General features: G+C 38.0%; 1 protein-coding gene across 3 annotated transcripts in view; it reads right to left on the bottom strand.

Moving 5' to 3' along the window:
* Positions 1-18279, bottom strand: part of BCAR3 (BCAR3 adaptor protein, NSP family member) — a 91652-nt gene that overhangs the window by 54145 nt on the left and 19228 nt on the right. Inside the window, exon 1 of one of the 3 annotated variants that reach the window (XM_031053429.2) lies at positions 4115-4226. The exons of 1 other annotated variant lie outside the window; for it this stretch is intronic. In XM_031053429.2, the coding sequence (XP_030909289.2) occupies positions 4115-4154 (40 nt within the window). In that variant the 5' untranslated portion in view covers positions 4155-4226. Of the gene's footprint in view, positions 1-3691; positions 3911-4114; positions 4227-18279 lie in introns of those variants that run through there. One more of the 3 variants, XM_031053430.2, reaches the window with a different exon arrangement.

Raw genomic sequence — 18279 nt, 5'->3', positions numbered from 1 at the left:
CATGTCTGAGGATACATAAAAAACCCTGAGAATTCCCTCTCCTAGCCAATGGTGGGATAATCATTATAGAAATCCAGTAGGTTTCCAATCCAACAATCTGAGATATTTCAGCAAATAAACAATGACCCTCTGAAGTAGAGGATTTTCCATTTAACCTGCCTTCCTAAGAAAACCAAATACTCTCACTTATACCCTACTCACTGCACCTTCTCAGTCACTCAGTAGCTTTCCACGATTTACAAACTCAATACCCAATCCTCAAATTCACACCTGAATTTTGTTTTAAGAAATCAAGTTAGACTTCCAAAGTTAATATGAAATACCTAAATTCAAGAACTTGCAAGACACTTGGTCACAATTACATGTGTACAGAAGTTCTGATAATATTCTGAGCAATCCTCCCTGCAAAGCCCCTAAGAAAACAAAACCCAAACCAACCCCACCCAACCAAAATCCAACAACGACAAAAAAAACAACCCAAACCACAACCCCAAAAAGCCCCAAACAACAGGCCTGCTAACTTCTACCCTTAAATCTATCTGCTTGGCTACACGCTGCTCTACTATGTAGTCCTTACATATGTAAACTGAGAGCTACAACAGTTAGCTCAGTAATAAGAGTCCTGCCAAACTATCCATACATTCTCCATCTTATTGAACATGAACACTGAAAGGAAGGAGCCTCTTCAGCTGAAGACTCTGGAATACCTCAAATATTTCAGCATATGATTCAAAGAATGTTTGACTTTATTAGATAATAGAACCCCTGAAAATTTTAGTCCCTAAGAGACAGTGTGCTTTGAGCAACTGCCATCATGCAATCACCAGTGGAAATGGTAAAAATTATAACAGAATGGAACGGAAGTTTAATTGTACGCATTCCTATTTGTCAAAATGGAGCATCTCACAAAACAGTCTTTTGGAAGTCATTCGAGCTTTCCCTAATTAGATACAAACAAGACTGACTCATGCCAATATAATGTTAAAAAAGCTAGGTGAATTGGTATTTATGTATAGAATGGCATTTCTCTTTCTTCAGCCTGTAATTTGGGCAAGTATATGGGAATGGAATCAGCAGGAGTCAGATTATGAATTCAGAGAACTGGAGGGCATGACAGATTTCCAGCTGACTTCTGACATACTCTAGGTTTTTGTTATGAATGAAGGTGAGGGAATACAAACAAAAGGGTCTTTAAAATCAACATGTCATTTAGGAAAAAGGAACAAGATTGGACCTAGAATAAAATACATATCTGGTGGGCAAAATCAAATGTGCGCCAAACTCTAATCTGATGGGGTATGCATCTTTTCACATCATTGCTCATAAAAATCCCAGCCATATAAACAACCAAACAAATAAGCTTTTCATTCCCAAATCAACATACAAAATATTCTACTACTGGTGCACTCTTGGTTTTGGGATGCAAATACAAACTTTCTGGCTTGGCTTGTCTTCACAAAAACTTGGGTGTGCACAGTCTGGAGAAGTTCTGATTCCATCCATACGGGAACATGCCCCTTCCATATCACAACATAACTAGTAGCAATGGCTGCTACTTGTTGTTTCAATACATCAACAGGGAAATGAGGGAAAGGGAAATGTTAATTTCAGCCTCAGAGATACATGAATGGCATAAAAACAACCCAACACTGTATATGTGCTAACAGAAACCTCATCAAAGGAAACAGAAAGGCAATTCCAGATTTCCAATCAGACTCAACTCATCAAACCTAAATCAGTTTTATGTTAAAAGATTTGCACTTCTCTCAGTCTTCCTGATCTGCAAACCAGGTGATTCTCCCTGTTAGATCAAAGTCTCTGAAGTCGATACCTGGTGTTATCATAGCACCAATGGTACAATACTTCCCTCAAAGTCTTACCATGTCTTTATTATTATCTACACTATGAAGATAACAGGTATTGAACAAGGTTTAATAGATCCAGCTGAAGAACAACTGCCTTATCTTCTCAGGTTTTACAAGATGGAGTCAACTTCTGTGAAAACCCTACTTCTGACACAGCAAATCTCCTCACAACCTCCTCCCACCCACCTGCCCTCCCTGCCTCAAACTCAGTAGCAATAAATTATGATGAGTGGGAGATACAGTACTTTTTTCTTCCTACTAAGTTACCCTGTCACATTTGCATGCACTATACATATGCACACAGGAAATAATGAAAGTGATGAACCTTAATGGTGAAGTAAAGTTCAGGATAAAAACCAAGTCAGTTTCCTCAGGTTGTTTTTTTGTTTGTTTGTTTGTTTGCCTAGTAAGAGAACAAGTTAGTGAAAAAGAAAAAGCATAATTGAAAAAAACACTCAAGTTAGTATATCATAGGAAGAAATATACAGCTAAAACTATAGCATCTATAAACTTACAGTTGAATTCATGTTAATTATCTCCCTAGAAGCAATGTAGCCATCTTCATTAGTGTAACAAAACAGAGGTTTGCTTCCCCAAAACGACTTAGAAGCAGCTTTCACAACCTGTATTTTCTGTTGCCTCCTCCTTTTTTCAGAAAAAAGATAAACTGATGCAGTAGCTGTGACACAGCAAACAGGTCACAAGACTTTGATAAGAATACTAGATTTGAGAACCTACAGCCTGTTATGATATGGAGAAAAAGACCGACAGAGCATACGCAATAGTTCAAAGGCCCTTGGCTACTATCAGGAAAAAAACACAAGTCTGCCAAACATCAAAAACTCCTCACAAGGTTACAGCCAGGTTAGTGCTTCCAAATGATCCTGAAATGCTACCACAGTATTTATGCTCTCTCTTTCCTTATGTATGCCATACAATTTACACTCCACATACATCCCCGCACTGTAATCTGACAATCCATTTAAAATGTTATTTTAAACTACTATTCTCAGGCAACAGAGAGCACATAGGCTACTGTAAGTTACCTTTGAAATCTGTTTCGAGATGAAACAGATAAACTCCACATTTCATTGTGAGTTTTCACACGTAGAATGCCTCGCCAGTATTATGAAATTAACTCAAACTTCACTGCCCAATCAGTCGGCTCAGTAATTCTGAATGGTATGAAGCCTTGAATTGAAATAAACATTCTCTCCCCAGTTCTTCTGGCAGAAATTGAGGACTTCCCCAAGGTTACAGTCAAATCTAGGCATTTTTCAGCTAATGCTTCAGAACACAAGCTTTTGTTTCTCCTCTAGTATAGGAAATCATTTATTTTGCCTGCTCCTCTGTTCCCACGATGTTACTGAAAAGAAAGAACACCCAAACCACATTCCAACTGAAAATGAAGTACTTAAAAAAAAATTTCAGCAACAAGTATGCGCTTCATTATGCTGAGCTAACAACCGGCTGACAGAAATTACAGATTTCAACAGAAATAAGTACTTTTCTATACGTTCCTCTTTAACTGACAAAAAAAAAAGACACCATTCCTTTTCTCTCTCCTTGGTGAAGCACCTCGGTATATCAAGTTCAGCAGTATTTTATACTTAAACAAGATTTCCATGGGATCCATTCCTACAAAACCTGATTACTGCCACAGCTACAGTACTTCATCAGTCCACAAAGTCAGCCGCTGCCAGGGTCAGGGCTCGCCCAGCTCCACATCTCCCTGCCCCGACAGAGCCCGAGAGACGCTCACACACACACTCAAGCACCAGCTTCCCATTCTCTGCCCTAGAGGATAACACTGTCCCCAGAGTTACCAGTCTGATCACTGCAGCTTCTTTCCCAGCTTTCTGGGGATCAGTTGGAGGTTTTGTCCCGGCCAAACGATCTCCCGGCACCGGGTCCCGTCCAGGTCCCTTGGGGCTGCGGAGGCAGTCAAGAGGAAGAGAGGGGGGCCGGAGGCCGGACCGGAACACCAGCGTCCCGGAGCGCCTCCAGTAAAGGAACTGGGACGTTGCCGGGAGAGCCCAAGGTATGGCCGCGCCGCAGTAGGAGCCGGAGCGTACACTTGCACCAGCCTGCCCTAAGGAAGAGCAGTTCGCGATAACTAAAATAAGGGTGACTCAACCGAGCCTCCCGGGAGCGCCTTATCGCTCTCTCGCCCGGGCCGCGGAAGCAGGGACCTAGTTCCGCGGTTCTCCCGTTCTCATCCAGGAGACCGGCCCGCAGGCAGCACTCACCGTAAGTGCGGGGCGGTGCGGCCGGGCACCCCGCGGCCATGCAGCGGCGCGGCCGCAGGCGCTATGAGCCGAGCCAGCGCCCGGACGGGATTTACAGCCCTGCAGCCACACCCTCGGCGGGCTGCTGGGGCTGGGTCCTGCCGAGACCCCGTCGCACGCCGTGACCAACCGTTTGCCCTTCTTCCACGGATTGAACAGCTTCGCTGCCAGAATTTCGTCTCCCAGATTAGCACTACGGCAAAGACTAACAATTTCCTAAACCCAGCCTGTTAGAGAACAACTGGGAGCCTGTTACATACTTTACACGCACTATCTACTTGCATTAGCAGACCTTGCCCCCCCCCCCCATCCCACCATGTTACATGAAGTTATCTCTGCAACAGGTTGGTGGGATAAAACACGTTTTCTAAAACAAAGAGTCAAAGAGCTGTAAAGGATCGAGAGCAACTGACAGAACAGATGGCTAGTTAACCTGGGTTTGTAAAACATACCCTCCGAAACAATCAGTTACAGACAAAACATCCATTTCTAACAAATCACCTCTGGCATCTTCAGCTGTACCACTGACTCAGCCAAAGAGCTTATGATTAAATAAAAATCAAGGCACACTCAGTTGACTCTTAAAGCCCTGTCTAGCTCATTTTTTTTCTTTAACATTATATTTATCTCTTTTCTGCTGGCTCAGTTGTTCAGGCTGCCTGGCCAGCATTGCTCTGGTTTTGCTGTAGTTATTCCAGTTATCAAAAGCAATTTTGATAATACTGTTCTTAGTGTCTTCCCAGAATGAATAAGCCAACATTCTGCAAACCACAGCTATCCTATTGGAACTAGCTTTAAAGAGGCAAGCATTTCTTTGTCCAGCCAAACATTTAATTGATTTTGACACTGAATATTTGTTCCCTACCAACTTTTATGCTGGTTTTGTTTTGGGAAATACTATTCATGCACTATTTTCATTTCACTCTAACATTCAATCCTTTGACTGTCTTTCTCCATTTTCCCCCAGGAGCAGCTTTAACAGTCTGCTTCTGGTGTTATCTACTTCAGAGCCTGACTACATGATGTTGAGGTTTTGGTCCTAAACTATATAAATAATGTCATTAAGCAGCAGACTATTCATCTTCAAAGACCTCTAAGTATTATCAAGCCAGTCATCAAGAAGAAATGAAAATATGGTATTCTCACTCTAAATAAGTTAAACTATATCCAGTGATGACAACAGCAGGATTAAAATTCCACATGGTGAGTTATCACAGTGACATGTCTGGATACTGTGTAGAACTACAATGCCTACCTCTCTCTAATCTGTGGTTTATGTATTGTCCAGAGAACTGACTTTTGCAGTCTGAGCTACCTAAAATTCCTTTCAGCAAAACTTTTTGTTATAAAAAGAAAGCAATTCAAGACAAAGCGCACTGCACCTTCGTTTGAAGTGTAGGTAGCGCTTCAGAAACATTTAGCTCATCAGGCCAAGATTCTTCAGTCATTAGGTATGTTGCAGAGGTAGGTATTGAGAGAGGAAAATGATTTGAAAAGTCTGGAAATTTTCATAGATATGAGTAGAATCTTTGCATTAAAAAGCTGAAGTAAGATGAAGTTCAGTATAAAGTAATAGAGAAAAAAATCAGAGCATGCTCAAATATGCAGTAAGGGAAGAAAAAGAGACAGAAGATTAAAAAAAAATTGAATTTATCTAACATAACAAGGTAAAGGAAGTTCACAGTGGCATTTCTGACTGGCATTCCCTTCCCCAGCAACCCCACTTTGGTTCCTTAAGGCAGGTACATGCAGTAGGAAAGCATTATCACTGCCGGTATCGCCATGCACCTATTATAGTAACCACTTCCAAAATTGAAAAGTTGAGGCAAATGTGAAAGACAACAGTTTCCAAAAAGGATTAATTCACTGGTGCTAGAACATAAATTACCACTTGTGGCATCCTAATGGACACAGACTTCTACACTTAAATAACTTTATCCCCCAACATTACAGAATATTAGAATATCATAGTGACACTGAATAGAACCTTGAAGTTTTCAACTCAAACCAGTTCCACGTAGAACGAGTCTTAAACACACAATAAAAACTCACTACATTTTTTTTTCTTTTCAACTTTTTTCCCCAAATGCAACAACATTGGAGCCACTGATGAGCCAAAAAAGCTAGAGACTTTGAATAGCTGTTGGCACTCTGCTTTCGTCATTGCCAGTTGTGCAAAACCAGGTAAGTACAGAGGACAGAGATACTACAAATGTTTCACATTGATGGATTCCAGAACTTCACTGACACAAGTAACTATATCTGGAGATTTCCTGTAAGATATTTCAGGCAGTCTTTCTTCAAAATATACCTGGAAAAAGGAGGTGAGGAGCAGGAGGAAGAGAAAGGAATCAAAAACCAACACACTATGACCCATTTTGGATACCAAAATGCCTCAGTAATACATTCTGTGCAAGAAAAATGGAATCATGGTGAGAATACAGAAAGAGGAGTAGAGATACCTGGATTAAACTTTAAGTTCTAGTATTCTGACCCACTCTGTATGACCTATACTTACATTTTTGTAACATACATCAGAGTAATAAATATTTTTCACAGGAAAAAAATAGTACTTGATATTAGCTTATCAAGTGGAAGATGCTACGGAAGTGCACACTATTGTTTTCCTCATTTCATAAAGAACAACATCTTGCTTTTCTATTTAAACCATACTTTCACAGTTTGGGTAGAAGACATGACATAAAATCATGCCAAAAACTCAGGTCAGTTGGCAGATAAGATGGTGTCTATTGGCTTATTCTAAAACTTGGGAGGCTTTCAGGCACTATAATTACATAGGAAGTAATGCTTCATTGTCAGTTTTTATGAGTAAGAACCAGAAAAGGAGTAATTTCCTTAGTAACATGACTGGGTGTTAAATAATGAGATGGGTAGCTGGGCAGCTGCATATAAACTGTGATTACTCATGCAAGAGTCATTACATCCTTTTCCTAGGAGTTTTCTTCTGTATTCAGATTAAAATGAAAATTAGTCTTTGTCTTATGTATGACAATTTAGACAACCCATCCTTGTACGTAATTGGTGCAAACCTGTTAAAGAGAAAGGGTCTGCAAGCTGCAAGAATGAAGAATCTGCAGGACTGCCCAGAACTATAGCTATATTACTTACGAGTTACCATTAATTAAGATATGTTAGATTCCTCACTGCAAAATTTTGTTGTTTTCATACTTTATATCCACTTAGGAAATGGATTTACGGAGATGTGGGATGAACTCTGGAAGCTCCACTGTCCTGAAACAAGCACAGTACCATCATTCCATGTTGACCTGACATGCCTCTTAGCTATTAACATGCCATCATATTTTCTGCCTATCACCTTGCCACAGAAATGTCAATGGTGAAGCACTGTCCTTTGTCACATGAGCCATGGGGGGGCTGAGAAACCAGCAGTGTGCTGGCAGACTTCTGCTTTCTGAAGGGAGTACGTACAGGTGCAACTTACCACCTAGTGCAAAGACACCTATACAAGCAGCTATTTAAAGAGGTGAGTGATGAGGAACACAACTGTTACCTATGTCCCAAGACCTGTGACATTGTAAGCTTGCATGTCTTAATCGTGCAAAGAGTTGGCTACTTGCCAATTTTTGCTACTTGGCTTACGGTAGCAAAGGATATCATGGGACAAAACAGGAGGATTCATTGCAACTTTTCAGTTTGACCTTAAACATCAGGATTATAGTCTTCCTATATAATAACTTGGAGAAAAATACATCTACTTTAAAAACCACTGCTGTGCAGCTGTAATGATCAAATGCAGAAGTAACTATGCAAGATGAGGAAATGGTATGCTTGGATTGCTCACACAGCAGTTCTTGCAGATTTCCAGATAAACAAAAGCCGAAGCAAATTTCTACTATAGACTTGTCTTAGAAAAGAAAGGACTGAAACAAACAAAATGCTACATTCCCATAACTCCCACAGATGCCACATAGGAAAAATAATGATCACCCTAACTGTTGGTTAGGGAATCAAGTTTATTCACTGATAATTTTCAAATTAATTGAAGACAGGTCAAATTAGTATGACAATGAGAACTGAAAAATGCTCCATCCAGTACTTGAAATCTGACAATATTTAGGTTGAAAACTATGAGCTACTGAAACTGTGCTTTCTAAGGTCCTTCTCAACTGCCAAGTGAAAGAGAAAAGTTTAGTCAGCAGCTATCGAGACCTCCATAATAAATGACCAAAATCCAGCTTTGCTATTTGGTCTGTCTTAGGTATGGAGTCAAAAGGTCTTGAAGAAACTCCCAAAGGGCTATCTGTTATGAGTCAGTCAAGAGGCCTTGCGATTGCTTGCCTCAGAAACATTCACATGCAGAAATGTCCCATAGCTGATCACCCTGGAAATAATGTTGTAGCAAAGCAGAAGAGTTTGATAAGTTAAATTACCTTAGCTCATTCAGTGACAAACTGGTACATTAACATAGTCTGGCTTGCTCAAGTTCCTGCTACAACACTTTAAATGTTTTGCAGACCTAGGAGAGTACAAACTGGGTATATGTAATACCAGATGTCTGATCTTCAATCACTACTGGCTAAAAAACTACAGTTCTGACAAATCAGTATTTTCCAATAGAAATTAGCTTACTGTTAAACTCCTCTAATCTGCAGCTCATTATTGTAAGTCTGCAGTAAGAAAGAAGCCAAAAGTTTTGGGAGGATTAGGGGAAAAAAACAAACAAACAAACAAACAAAAAAAGTCTCATTGTAGCTATCAGGAGTTCTCAGAACTACAGAAATTCATGTAGTTTTGAGTCAGGTAGTATTAGTTCCTCCCCCCTTCTCAATTTGGTATTGAAAATCATGTCAAGCAACTTGGGTTGGCATAGATAAGACAGATCTGTTTCAGAAGTTTGAAAGACATGGAGAAAACTTCACTAAAACCAGTTTTCTTTATTGACTAGTTTTGATGAATGACAAATTACACTGGGGCACAACACCAGAATGAAGCTTGAAAAGGTTTTATGGTTTCCTTTTTACCAGGGGGTCTACTTTCTTCTCTTTACTTCTAGCACTGGTAGAACTAGTATTATGGAGCTAAGATTTCCTTGTGATCTTCTGTTTTCCCATGTTTCTGTAAAAAATCTCTAACACAAGAGAAATAACAGCCTCTCTTTGTATGTGACAGGTGTTGAGGAGTTTCTCATTTAGAACATACCTGATGTAGAGACAAGGATAAACAGAAGGCCAGAAAGCAGCAATAAATGAAGTTGGAACTTTCAACAAGTTAAATGGTAGAGAGGTGTATGTTTATAACAGAATCTACATTTGTGAATTCCCCAAAGAAAAATGGCAAAACCTTCATATCCTTGTGTATCTCAGTAAGAGCAAAACAGACCCCACAGGTAGCAATATCACCTCTATTATACAAATGAAATGTTCAAAACAGCCTCCTCTTCATTTGTTCGCAAAGCTACCAGAATACTTCAGCATGAGTCTGGAATCTGCCAGGTTGTCACTATACACCACTGCTGCAAAGCACTTCGGTTATGTTTGTAATGTTTCAAAGAGAAGCATCACAAACCAGCATGAGTAAAAATCTGAGCACATCAGACAAGATATTTGGGGTTTACAAGGCAAAACCAGTTATGGCTTTATGCTAATTATCTTGAGCATGTAATAAAAACCCATGTGAAAAGCCCTTCGCTATTTTACACCTTCTTTGAATATGGAGTTCTCTGTATAATCCCAATTTGCTATGTATATATCCCAAGCACAAGCAAGGATCTGCACTGGTTGGTCATCTTCCTTCTTAATAGCATACATCTTAGGTCTTCTATATAATGAATGACAAGAAAACCAACATGGCAAGAAAGCATTTCATATTTACTGCAGCAGGGCAAGAGATACAGCATATCAGAAACAGTTATTTAAGAATTAAAATGCAAAATCTTTCCCCCACAAAAGGAGGAAGTTATGGAATATTAACTACATTTAATCTAATTCCAGTTTTGCATATTATTTTATATTCACCCACAACAGAATCATAGAATGTCTTGGGTTGGAAAGAAACTTGAGGTCATCTAGTTCCAACTCCCTGCCATGGACAGGGACTCCTCACACTAGACCATGTTGCCCAAGGCTCTGTTCAACCTGGCCTTAGAATTATATCAATACCAATTATGCTATTATGTTATATCAATCATTATATTATGTCAATGCATATGTTTTATTTAAATCCATTAAAGCTGTTGTCTTTGTATGCCAAATAAAATCATAAAAATATTTAAATAAATATATTATTAAAACTTCAATCTTCTGTATAAGAAAACCCATACAAGACATAAAGGAAAGAGTCTTCCTACCTGTAGCCTCCCGAAGGAAAACACTTTAAAATGTTGATAAAGATGTTAATGAAATTAATTAAGCCATAAAAATGGTATTAATCAGAATTCAGCTCAGTAAAATAAGGTGCTAGAAAAACAAGTTTCTAACCTGTAGAACATTCCATAAAAAACGATCCTTGTCACTTAGCTTCCTGTGTCTTTCCATTCATAACTCAACCAATGATGTACAGAAAGGCATATCATAAATACTTAACATACACGAACATTGCAACAGTCAAATGATCAAAGCTTTCCAAAATAATTTTATATTTAAATTCACTGTTATAAAGGAACCAAGAAATATCTAGTGTGTCTGCCAATATCCAAGGTGTTGGGGTTTTTTATAGTCTCAAAATAGACACTTGCATTTATATATTTACATTACCCTCTGTATGGGCAACTTTTCTACTGTACTGAAGGAGCTGGTCATATCAAGGTGGGATTCCTTAACATATCTGAAGCACAATTTATTCTTTCATTATAGGTCATAAGAAATAACAATAAAACCACACTCCTAAAGATTGCAGTGTAATATGGTAACACAATTAAACATTACTCTGTTTCAGTCTCTCACAGCTTCAAACCCTGGTTTAGTTGTGTTAGAGGATACTGAGAGAACTATGGTTCCTTCCTGCTATACTTTAAGTTAAAGTATATACTTAAAGCTATACTTTAAGTGCTGGGTTGTGTTTTCAGGATGCCTGTCTTGAACTACTGATTTTACAGGTAGAGTGCTATGCCTCATACTCTGGGAATACAGGAATCAGATTACACCTGATTTGTCATCAGTTTCTCTCATACCAGCAGAAGTCACTTCTAGAAGAGGATATGTTATTTCCTGGCTTCTCTGTCATGCCAAACAAACATTTCTAAGACTATAAAAAGGTGCTAGATAGCTGCTGAGAACATTCCTATACACACAGATAGAACGCAGCCCATATTTTGCTTTACTTAGGGGTGGCTTAGTACCCAAATTTTGGATGTGTCTTCATTCCATATTGGAACAAGCCCATGCAAGATGCAGGCCCCACCCTCTGACTCTACAATTTCTCTGGAACACAAGACAAAAGGTACATCTTAAAGGAGTCACAGCATGCTATGAATGGATACTGGCCTAGATGGCAGTACACCAAGATCCAAAACGTGCTGCAGTGCACACCTAAAGGTAAGTCAAGTTACAGGCAAAAGGACTGTGGAAAGAGTATTTATGGCTCTTCACATTCATGCTTTTTTGAAACTTCATTTTTGTCAGATTAAATGCATAGAGGATGAGAAAGCATTCTGGTAAACCATCACTATGGGTTGGTGTGCTCTTACCTATTTTACATCTACTCTGCCATTACCTGATCCAGTATCTGAGCAGCTATCAGCTTGAGTACACAGCCATGTTGTCTTTTGTTCATGAAACAGTGGTAGGTGTTGTGAACTGGTAACAATTTTGTACTTTTGAAGAAAGTTTGCAGGATTTGTAAACATTTTTCCACTTGTGTACTTTGATTTGCAAGGAAATGAAAGACAGTGATAAAGCCCTAAGCAAATTCTGAGATCTGGATTTAGAGAAAAGGAAACAAATGCTTCCTTGAAATTCGAGGACTGCACTCAAAATAAGAGATGAAGTATTCCAAGCCAACTGCAGATGTAGCTTTTAGGTCTAATATAACTCCACCAACTGTCAGCATTCCTGAGTGATGTGCCAGGAAGTCAACCATCTGGGGATATCTCCACAATAAACAAAAAATAAAAGCACCTACATAAGGTAATTCAAACTGAAAGTGGACTGAATTATCTGCTGAATTAATCTGTCTCTTTCTAATATCCAGAAGGGAGCAGAGAGTGACTTGCCTTTTCACAGAAAACCTTTAGCTGTAGTTTCACTTTAGGCAGTAGGGCTGTTTCAGCCACCAGGCCTAACCTCTGCTGTCTCTTCCTTGGCCACTCGTACAAGTGTTTGTGCAGTTAAACAATGAACTGGCATAAGGACTTGATCTGGATGAACATGAAGGGGAAAAAAACACTGTTTTTCAGACAGATAAATATCTGGGTTCACCATGCAGGTGCAGGATAGCTTTACTGACAACAAAAGGGAAAATACAGAGATGGAGCAAAAGCAGTTAATGGAAAGTTGAAGGCACAGGCTGACATTTTGGAACCCCAGCTTCAACTAAGATTAAGATTCAGTGGAACAGCAGCCTTTCGGTTTTCTGATTCTGATCAGAAAAGTCAGAGTCCCATTATTCAGAGCATTGATGCACTGCAAAATTATTTCTGCTGGAGTTAAGTGTTTTAATGATCTCAAATGGTTATTTTTCCACCTATTAGCTAAGGCTGCTTATGTCAAACCAGTTATTCTAATAACTTCCCTACCATTGGCTGGCAGAAAGATAGCGTAAAAGCATAAAGGTAGTGAACTTTGTATTGTGTACTCTGCCTAATTCAACAGATAGGTGATCATGTGCACATATTTGATCCAGGTCAAATGTGTCGCTGGGCATTATGTCAATGCACAGATCTTAATACTAATTACAGTGGAAGCACAGCCTGAGTAGCTAGAGTTAGATGGGGTGAATCCAAATCATAGTGTACCAAGACACTTTCTGTACAAGTAGTTCCAGAACCAGATAACATTTCAGAAAACAGAAAATGTTTTTACAAAATTCCCCAAAACTTCACTGTTAAGTGAAATTCTCAGTCCTATGAAATTAACCTTGTGAAAATGCTTACGTATTAAAGGAACTTATCACATCAAGCACTGTCTGGAAACTGTTGAACCAGCAACAAATGTGATACTGCTGTTTGAAGCTCAAGATAACAGTAAACTGATAGCATAACCTTTGCTCTGTGCTGCTAAATACATTAGTAGGCCATTAGTATCAATTTAATAGAACTGAAGATTATAAAGATTTATTTTTTTTCTAATGTGTGACTTCAGTAAGGTTTAGTGCTGGAAAAAAAGCATTTCAGTATAACTGGTTAGGCACTTTGCTCCTAGACATAGCACTCTTGTTAAAGACAGACACAAAACAAAACCATGTCATAATAGGCTGGAGACTAGATAACAACCATTAGCCCCTGCTGTGAAAACAAAGCAGTCTGCACTCATGTATGGCTGACTGAATTGATCTGGTTTGCAGCCTTCCCACAAAATCTTTAATACAATAGGCAAAGCTATCTAGGATGTAAATATTGTGGTGTAAACAGAACAACTGGAAGATCAATTTAGCCCTATTTTTCCAAGCACATAATTCAGTTACATACTTATTTTCATTAGCCAAAACCAGAATGAATAAAAATGTTGCTCACCAAGATAAATGCCTATAAAAATATGAACCAGCACTACTGCTACTAGAACTTAGCTTGAAGAATTCTAACACCTTCCTGACAAAAAAAAAGAAAAACCCAACTCCAAAAAAACAAACGGTATCATTCTGTCACCCTGCAAGACACATGTCCAGAGGTCAAAAACCACATATAGTTTGGAGATAAAATGTTCAATTCAAATTCACTGAAATCGACAGCACAGCAAGATTAGGTTTATCTCAATATAGCTGAAGTTGAATAATCACGAGTTGTAGCTATATTAACAGCATTAGGAACATTCCAATGAGTTGATTCAAATGTTACACATCTCTGTAAGTCATCATAGTGAACAGTCCTTTGCTCTGAACAGAATATTACATTGAGAACTGTATTATGTTCCTTACTCCAGTACCTGAAAAGGTTCCAAAATGCAGTCTTAAAGCCACATGAAAATCTATTCTAATTGCAGTACCTGTAGTTTCACTGCAGTAATCAACTTGAATAATTTCATAAGCTGTTCACAGAAGCAGTTACAAAACCTGTCATATTTATAGTAATATTTTAAGAGTTAAACCAATGAATTGTAGAAGTTACATAATTATTAAGCCAATTTTGAACTCCTAAGAAAATATTGAGACAATACACTAATCCACTTGTATGCAAACAGCTCTAGTTTCTTCTGTAAAGTGACAAGTATCTAAACACATTTTAGGAATATTTGATTTTTACATATGCTCCAAAATTCTTTTTAGCTTGATCAAGAGAGGGTAAAAGCAAGAGAGGGTAAAAGCAGGAATGCTAGCCATGTAAATCATTGCTTCACACAGAACTTGTAAAAGCCTTAGACAATGATCTTTAGTATTACTGGGCAGACTGCATAATATTCCTATCTTGTTATCTATTCTCAAAATATCCTGTACAGGAAGTCACAGTTGAATAATGTCTCACTATATCCTTCCACTCTTACACACCTTCTTCCAATTCTTATGCACTTGAGTTGAATTGTGATACTGAACTAATAAAAACATCATAAAAGCAACAAAAGATTTAGTGATCAAGTGTTAATTCATAGCAAAATCCCAGATGGAAAAAGAGGGCCAGGATTACTTGTGTAAGCACTCTTCCTCTCTCCATACCTCATCACCTAGCGACGAGGTGGCATGTACACAAAATAGCTTGGTTTAGCCCTTTTGATATGATCTGGCCAAGTGATGAAGACATTTGTGACACAGTCTTCCATCACCTGGTCTGATAACATCATTGTATCTTTCTAAGCATACAGGTTATATAATTTTTTAGAACCTTGACAGCAGTTTAATGTTTAGCTATTCCTCTTATTGTCTGCATAAAGTACCCCTGTGACCTATATCCCTCACTCCAGTGAGGAATCTTAGTATCTTAGACAGTATCTTGTGCTGAATCAGAGTATTCGTTTATCACCTCTTTGTGACAGGAATATTTGCCTTAAATCATCCTCTCAGTCATCAAGAGATGACATGGAAATCTTACCTTTCTTTCTACATCCTGAATCAGTAGTATATTGGAAATGATGTGTGTTAGGTGGACTTGGTTCTCAACTCTCATTTTTCTAAGATCAGCTTCTGTAAGATGGAGTAAGTCCCGTAGCAAATGCCAGAGTAAGCAACATACTATACCTACTAGTCCAGGATAATTCTAATTTCTTTCAGACAGGTTTGCTGTTTTTGATACTGTAAGCTGTGTAACAGCAAATGTAAGTATATTTATGCGTTACATGAAGCCATTTTGTCGTAAAAAGCCTTGTCATTGAAATAACAAAGAACTTTTCTTTTAAAGCATTAATTCATTGTCTGTTTCTTTTCTCAAAAGTGGTCAAGATAGATGGAGAGATTCTAAAAGTTATTATTCCTTTGCATAATAATTTGTAAAAAGTGCTAGCATGCCAACTGCACTTAAGCTAATGAAGAAAGATAAATCTCAGAGTGAACTGAGTGGCATAATAATATTTGAAAGGTTTATATCATCAAAAGGATATTCACTGTAATTAATAGATAACATGGGTTGTGACGCTGTTTGGAAGAACATGAATTTCCAGGTAATGCATTTGGGTAATGAAATCTAACTGTTCTCTTTTTATCCCTGTTTCCTGCCACAACATCACTACTCAATTTTCAAAATAAGCGCAATGCATTATTTAGAAATCAGTACAAAATTTTTGTTGATTTACAGGTACATACAACATTTCATTTGAGGATGACACCTTTTAGAGCAAAAGAAAACACATCCAAAGCAGAAAATTTATGATCAAATGTATTTCTTTTCATTTTTATGGTTCTGCATTTTCACTGTAAATCAGATAGGGATAAACCCATAGGGATAAACCCTTTTGTTACTGGCAAGTTATATTACTAAAACTGACCTATTCTTAATGGAGATTTGACAAGTAAGGCCTAGGATCCTAAAAAAAAACAAAAATCACATTGTTTCACTATGTAAATAAGACAATTGACAGAGAATTCCTACTCTAAGTGAGCCACTGTTTTTTAAATGGTAACTTTTGATTCTCTCTTGCAAACTAAAACCACTGCAAAAGCCTGTAATTCTTTGATTTAGACTGAGTAGACCTCCAACTGCTGAAAGCCTCTATTTTTTTTATGTCATTTGCTATAACTGTTTCAAAAGCTGTTTGGGAAATATAACTGTCCCTGAAAACACCCTATTAAGTTTTTCTCAAATGATGCCTCATATGTATCTAATGAGATGAAAGAAAGAAATTGATTATTATTCTTACTTTATCACTTTTAAGGTTTACCCAAAAGCAAAAAATTGGTTCTAATGATGCATTCACATTTGAGTAGAAAAGATTTCTCAGCTTTTCAAGATTGACAGAGGCTCCCTCTGCTTTCCTCAAAAGAGCTCAGCACCCCCCCTCCAAAACCACAAAACCATCCTCTAAGAAAAAAGGGGTACACATACAAAGAAACAGAAATGCAGTCTGCCTGTTCTTCAAACTTTAGAAAAAAGCTTGTAAGGAGGAACACAAAAAGGGTTGGTGTTAACCCTGGTACTGAATATGTTCAGGGTAAGAGAGTGTGAGCTTTTATGGACATATTTGGGTTGGGGCTTTTTCAGTAGCTTTAAAGAGCTTGCTGCATTTTGCAGCAAACAACACTAATGTGTGGAAGTTTCGTCAGGGAGAAGCTTCCTGCCATCAAATTTTTTTTTCTTCGTTCAAGTACATAAGCATCTTATGGTCTGCCTTAAGAACTGGCTAGAGCAGTTGAATGCAACCCAAGAACTCTTGTCTTCTACTGCCATGTATTTACTACTTACCTAAGAACAATTTAATTCAAGAGACTGTACATCACTGTCCTCAAAAAAATTGATATAATCATACCTGCTACTGCAGAGATAAAAACCCCAGTGTAAATAGTTATTAGTAATTATTTTTAAAGTAGAAGACATCAAAGAAAACTACTCAGACTTTCAAGAACTTAGAAGCTTGGTTCTTCAGCATATGTCTTTGTATTAAGCAGGTTAGTAAGTATGTGAAATCAGGTTAAGTTAGATGTTTTCTCAAATTAAAGTTTTGGGTTAGGAAAGTATTCAGTTTGGCTGAGGAACTAAGAAATGATATAATGCTTGTAATCTACAGATATTGCAGAAATGAAAGGCTGACTCATGGCCTTGAACTTCAAAAAAGTCCACTGTATCCAGAGTGATGCTCTAAGCCTATTTTTAAGTTTTGCACTTCAGCAACAACTATTCAAGGCAGCATTCAGGCTTTGTAAACTGTAAGCTGTCTTTGCTGCAGGCTTTTTGGTGTTTGTTGATTGTCAAAACAGCTGTCCCAGGGTTCTATATTACGGTCTATTCTGTGTCTTCTGTCTTACAATGAGTGTGAATGACAAAACAATGTTTTCCAACATGCTTCTCTCTTACTGACTGGGATCATTTGGCAAAGAAGAAAATGTTGTCTTTTTCCTAGTTGTGACAAATTCTACTTATACTTTAAAATCTCTGTTTTTATTTTGCTTGGATTATGAGACGACCATGACACTAAGAACTCTGGTACACCAGCAGCACGGATGTGACACTGAAATAAATTTTAAATACACTTCAGTGCTACTTCATGAAAATTGGATTATTGACAAGAACAAATCTGTAAAACAAATTGCTTAAAAGTGAATCCAAAGATCTTTTGACTTGATAAGAATATTCAGTTGTGGGTTTGTTGTGGGGTTTTTTTTTGTACACAAATGTTCTGAATTGGAAATACAGTGAGACTGAACTAAAATAGGTCAAAGCAGCATTTAATTGATGATATAGTATGTAAGTTCAATAATTTTGTATATGGATGATAAAAACTGACAATACAAAATGGACAATAAAAGGAAATTTTGATCAAGAAAGACCTATGGGAAAAGGGCTTCCTAAGAATTTCTGTATAAATTTCTAGGGATCTTCAAGATGGACTGATGCAAGGCTCTTCTGTAACATG

The sequence above is a fragment of the Melopsittacus undulatus genome, chromosome 6, assembly GCF_012275295.1.
Source record: "Melopsittacus undulatus isolate bMelUnd1 chromosome 6, bMelUnd1.mat.Z, whole genome shotgun sequence".
Lineage (NCBI taxonomy): Eukaryota > Metazoa > Chordata > Aves > Psittaciformes > Psittaculidae > Melopsittacus > Melopsittacus undulatus.
The sequence above is the reverse complement of the archived record's forward strand: the minus strand, read 5'-3'. Positions and strand labels throughout refer to the sequence as shown.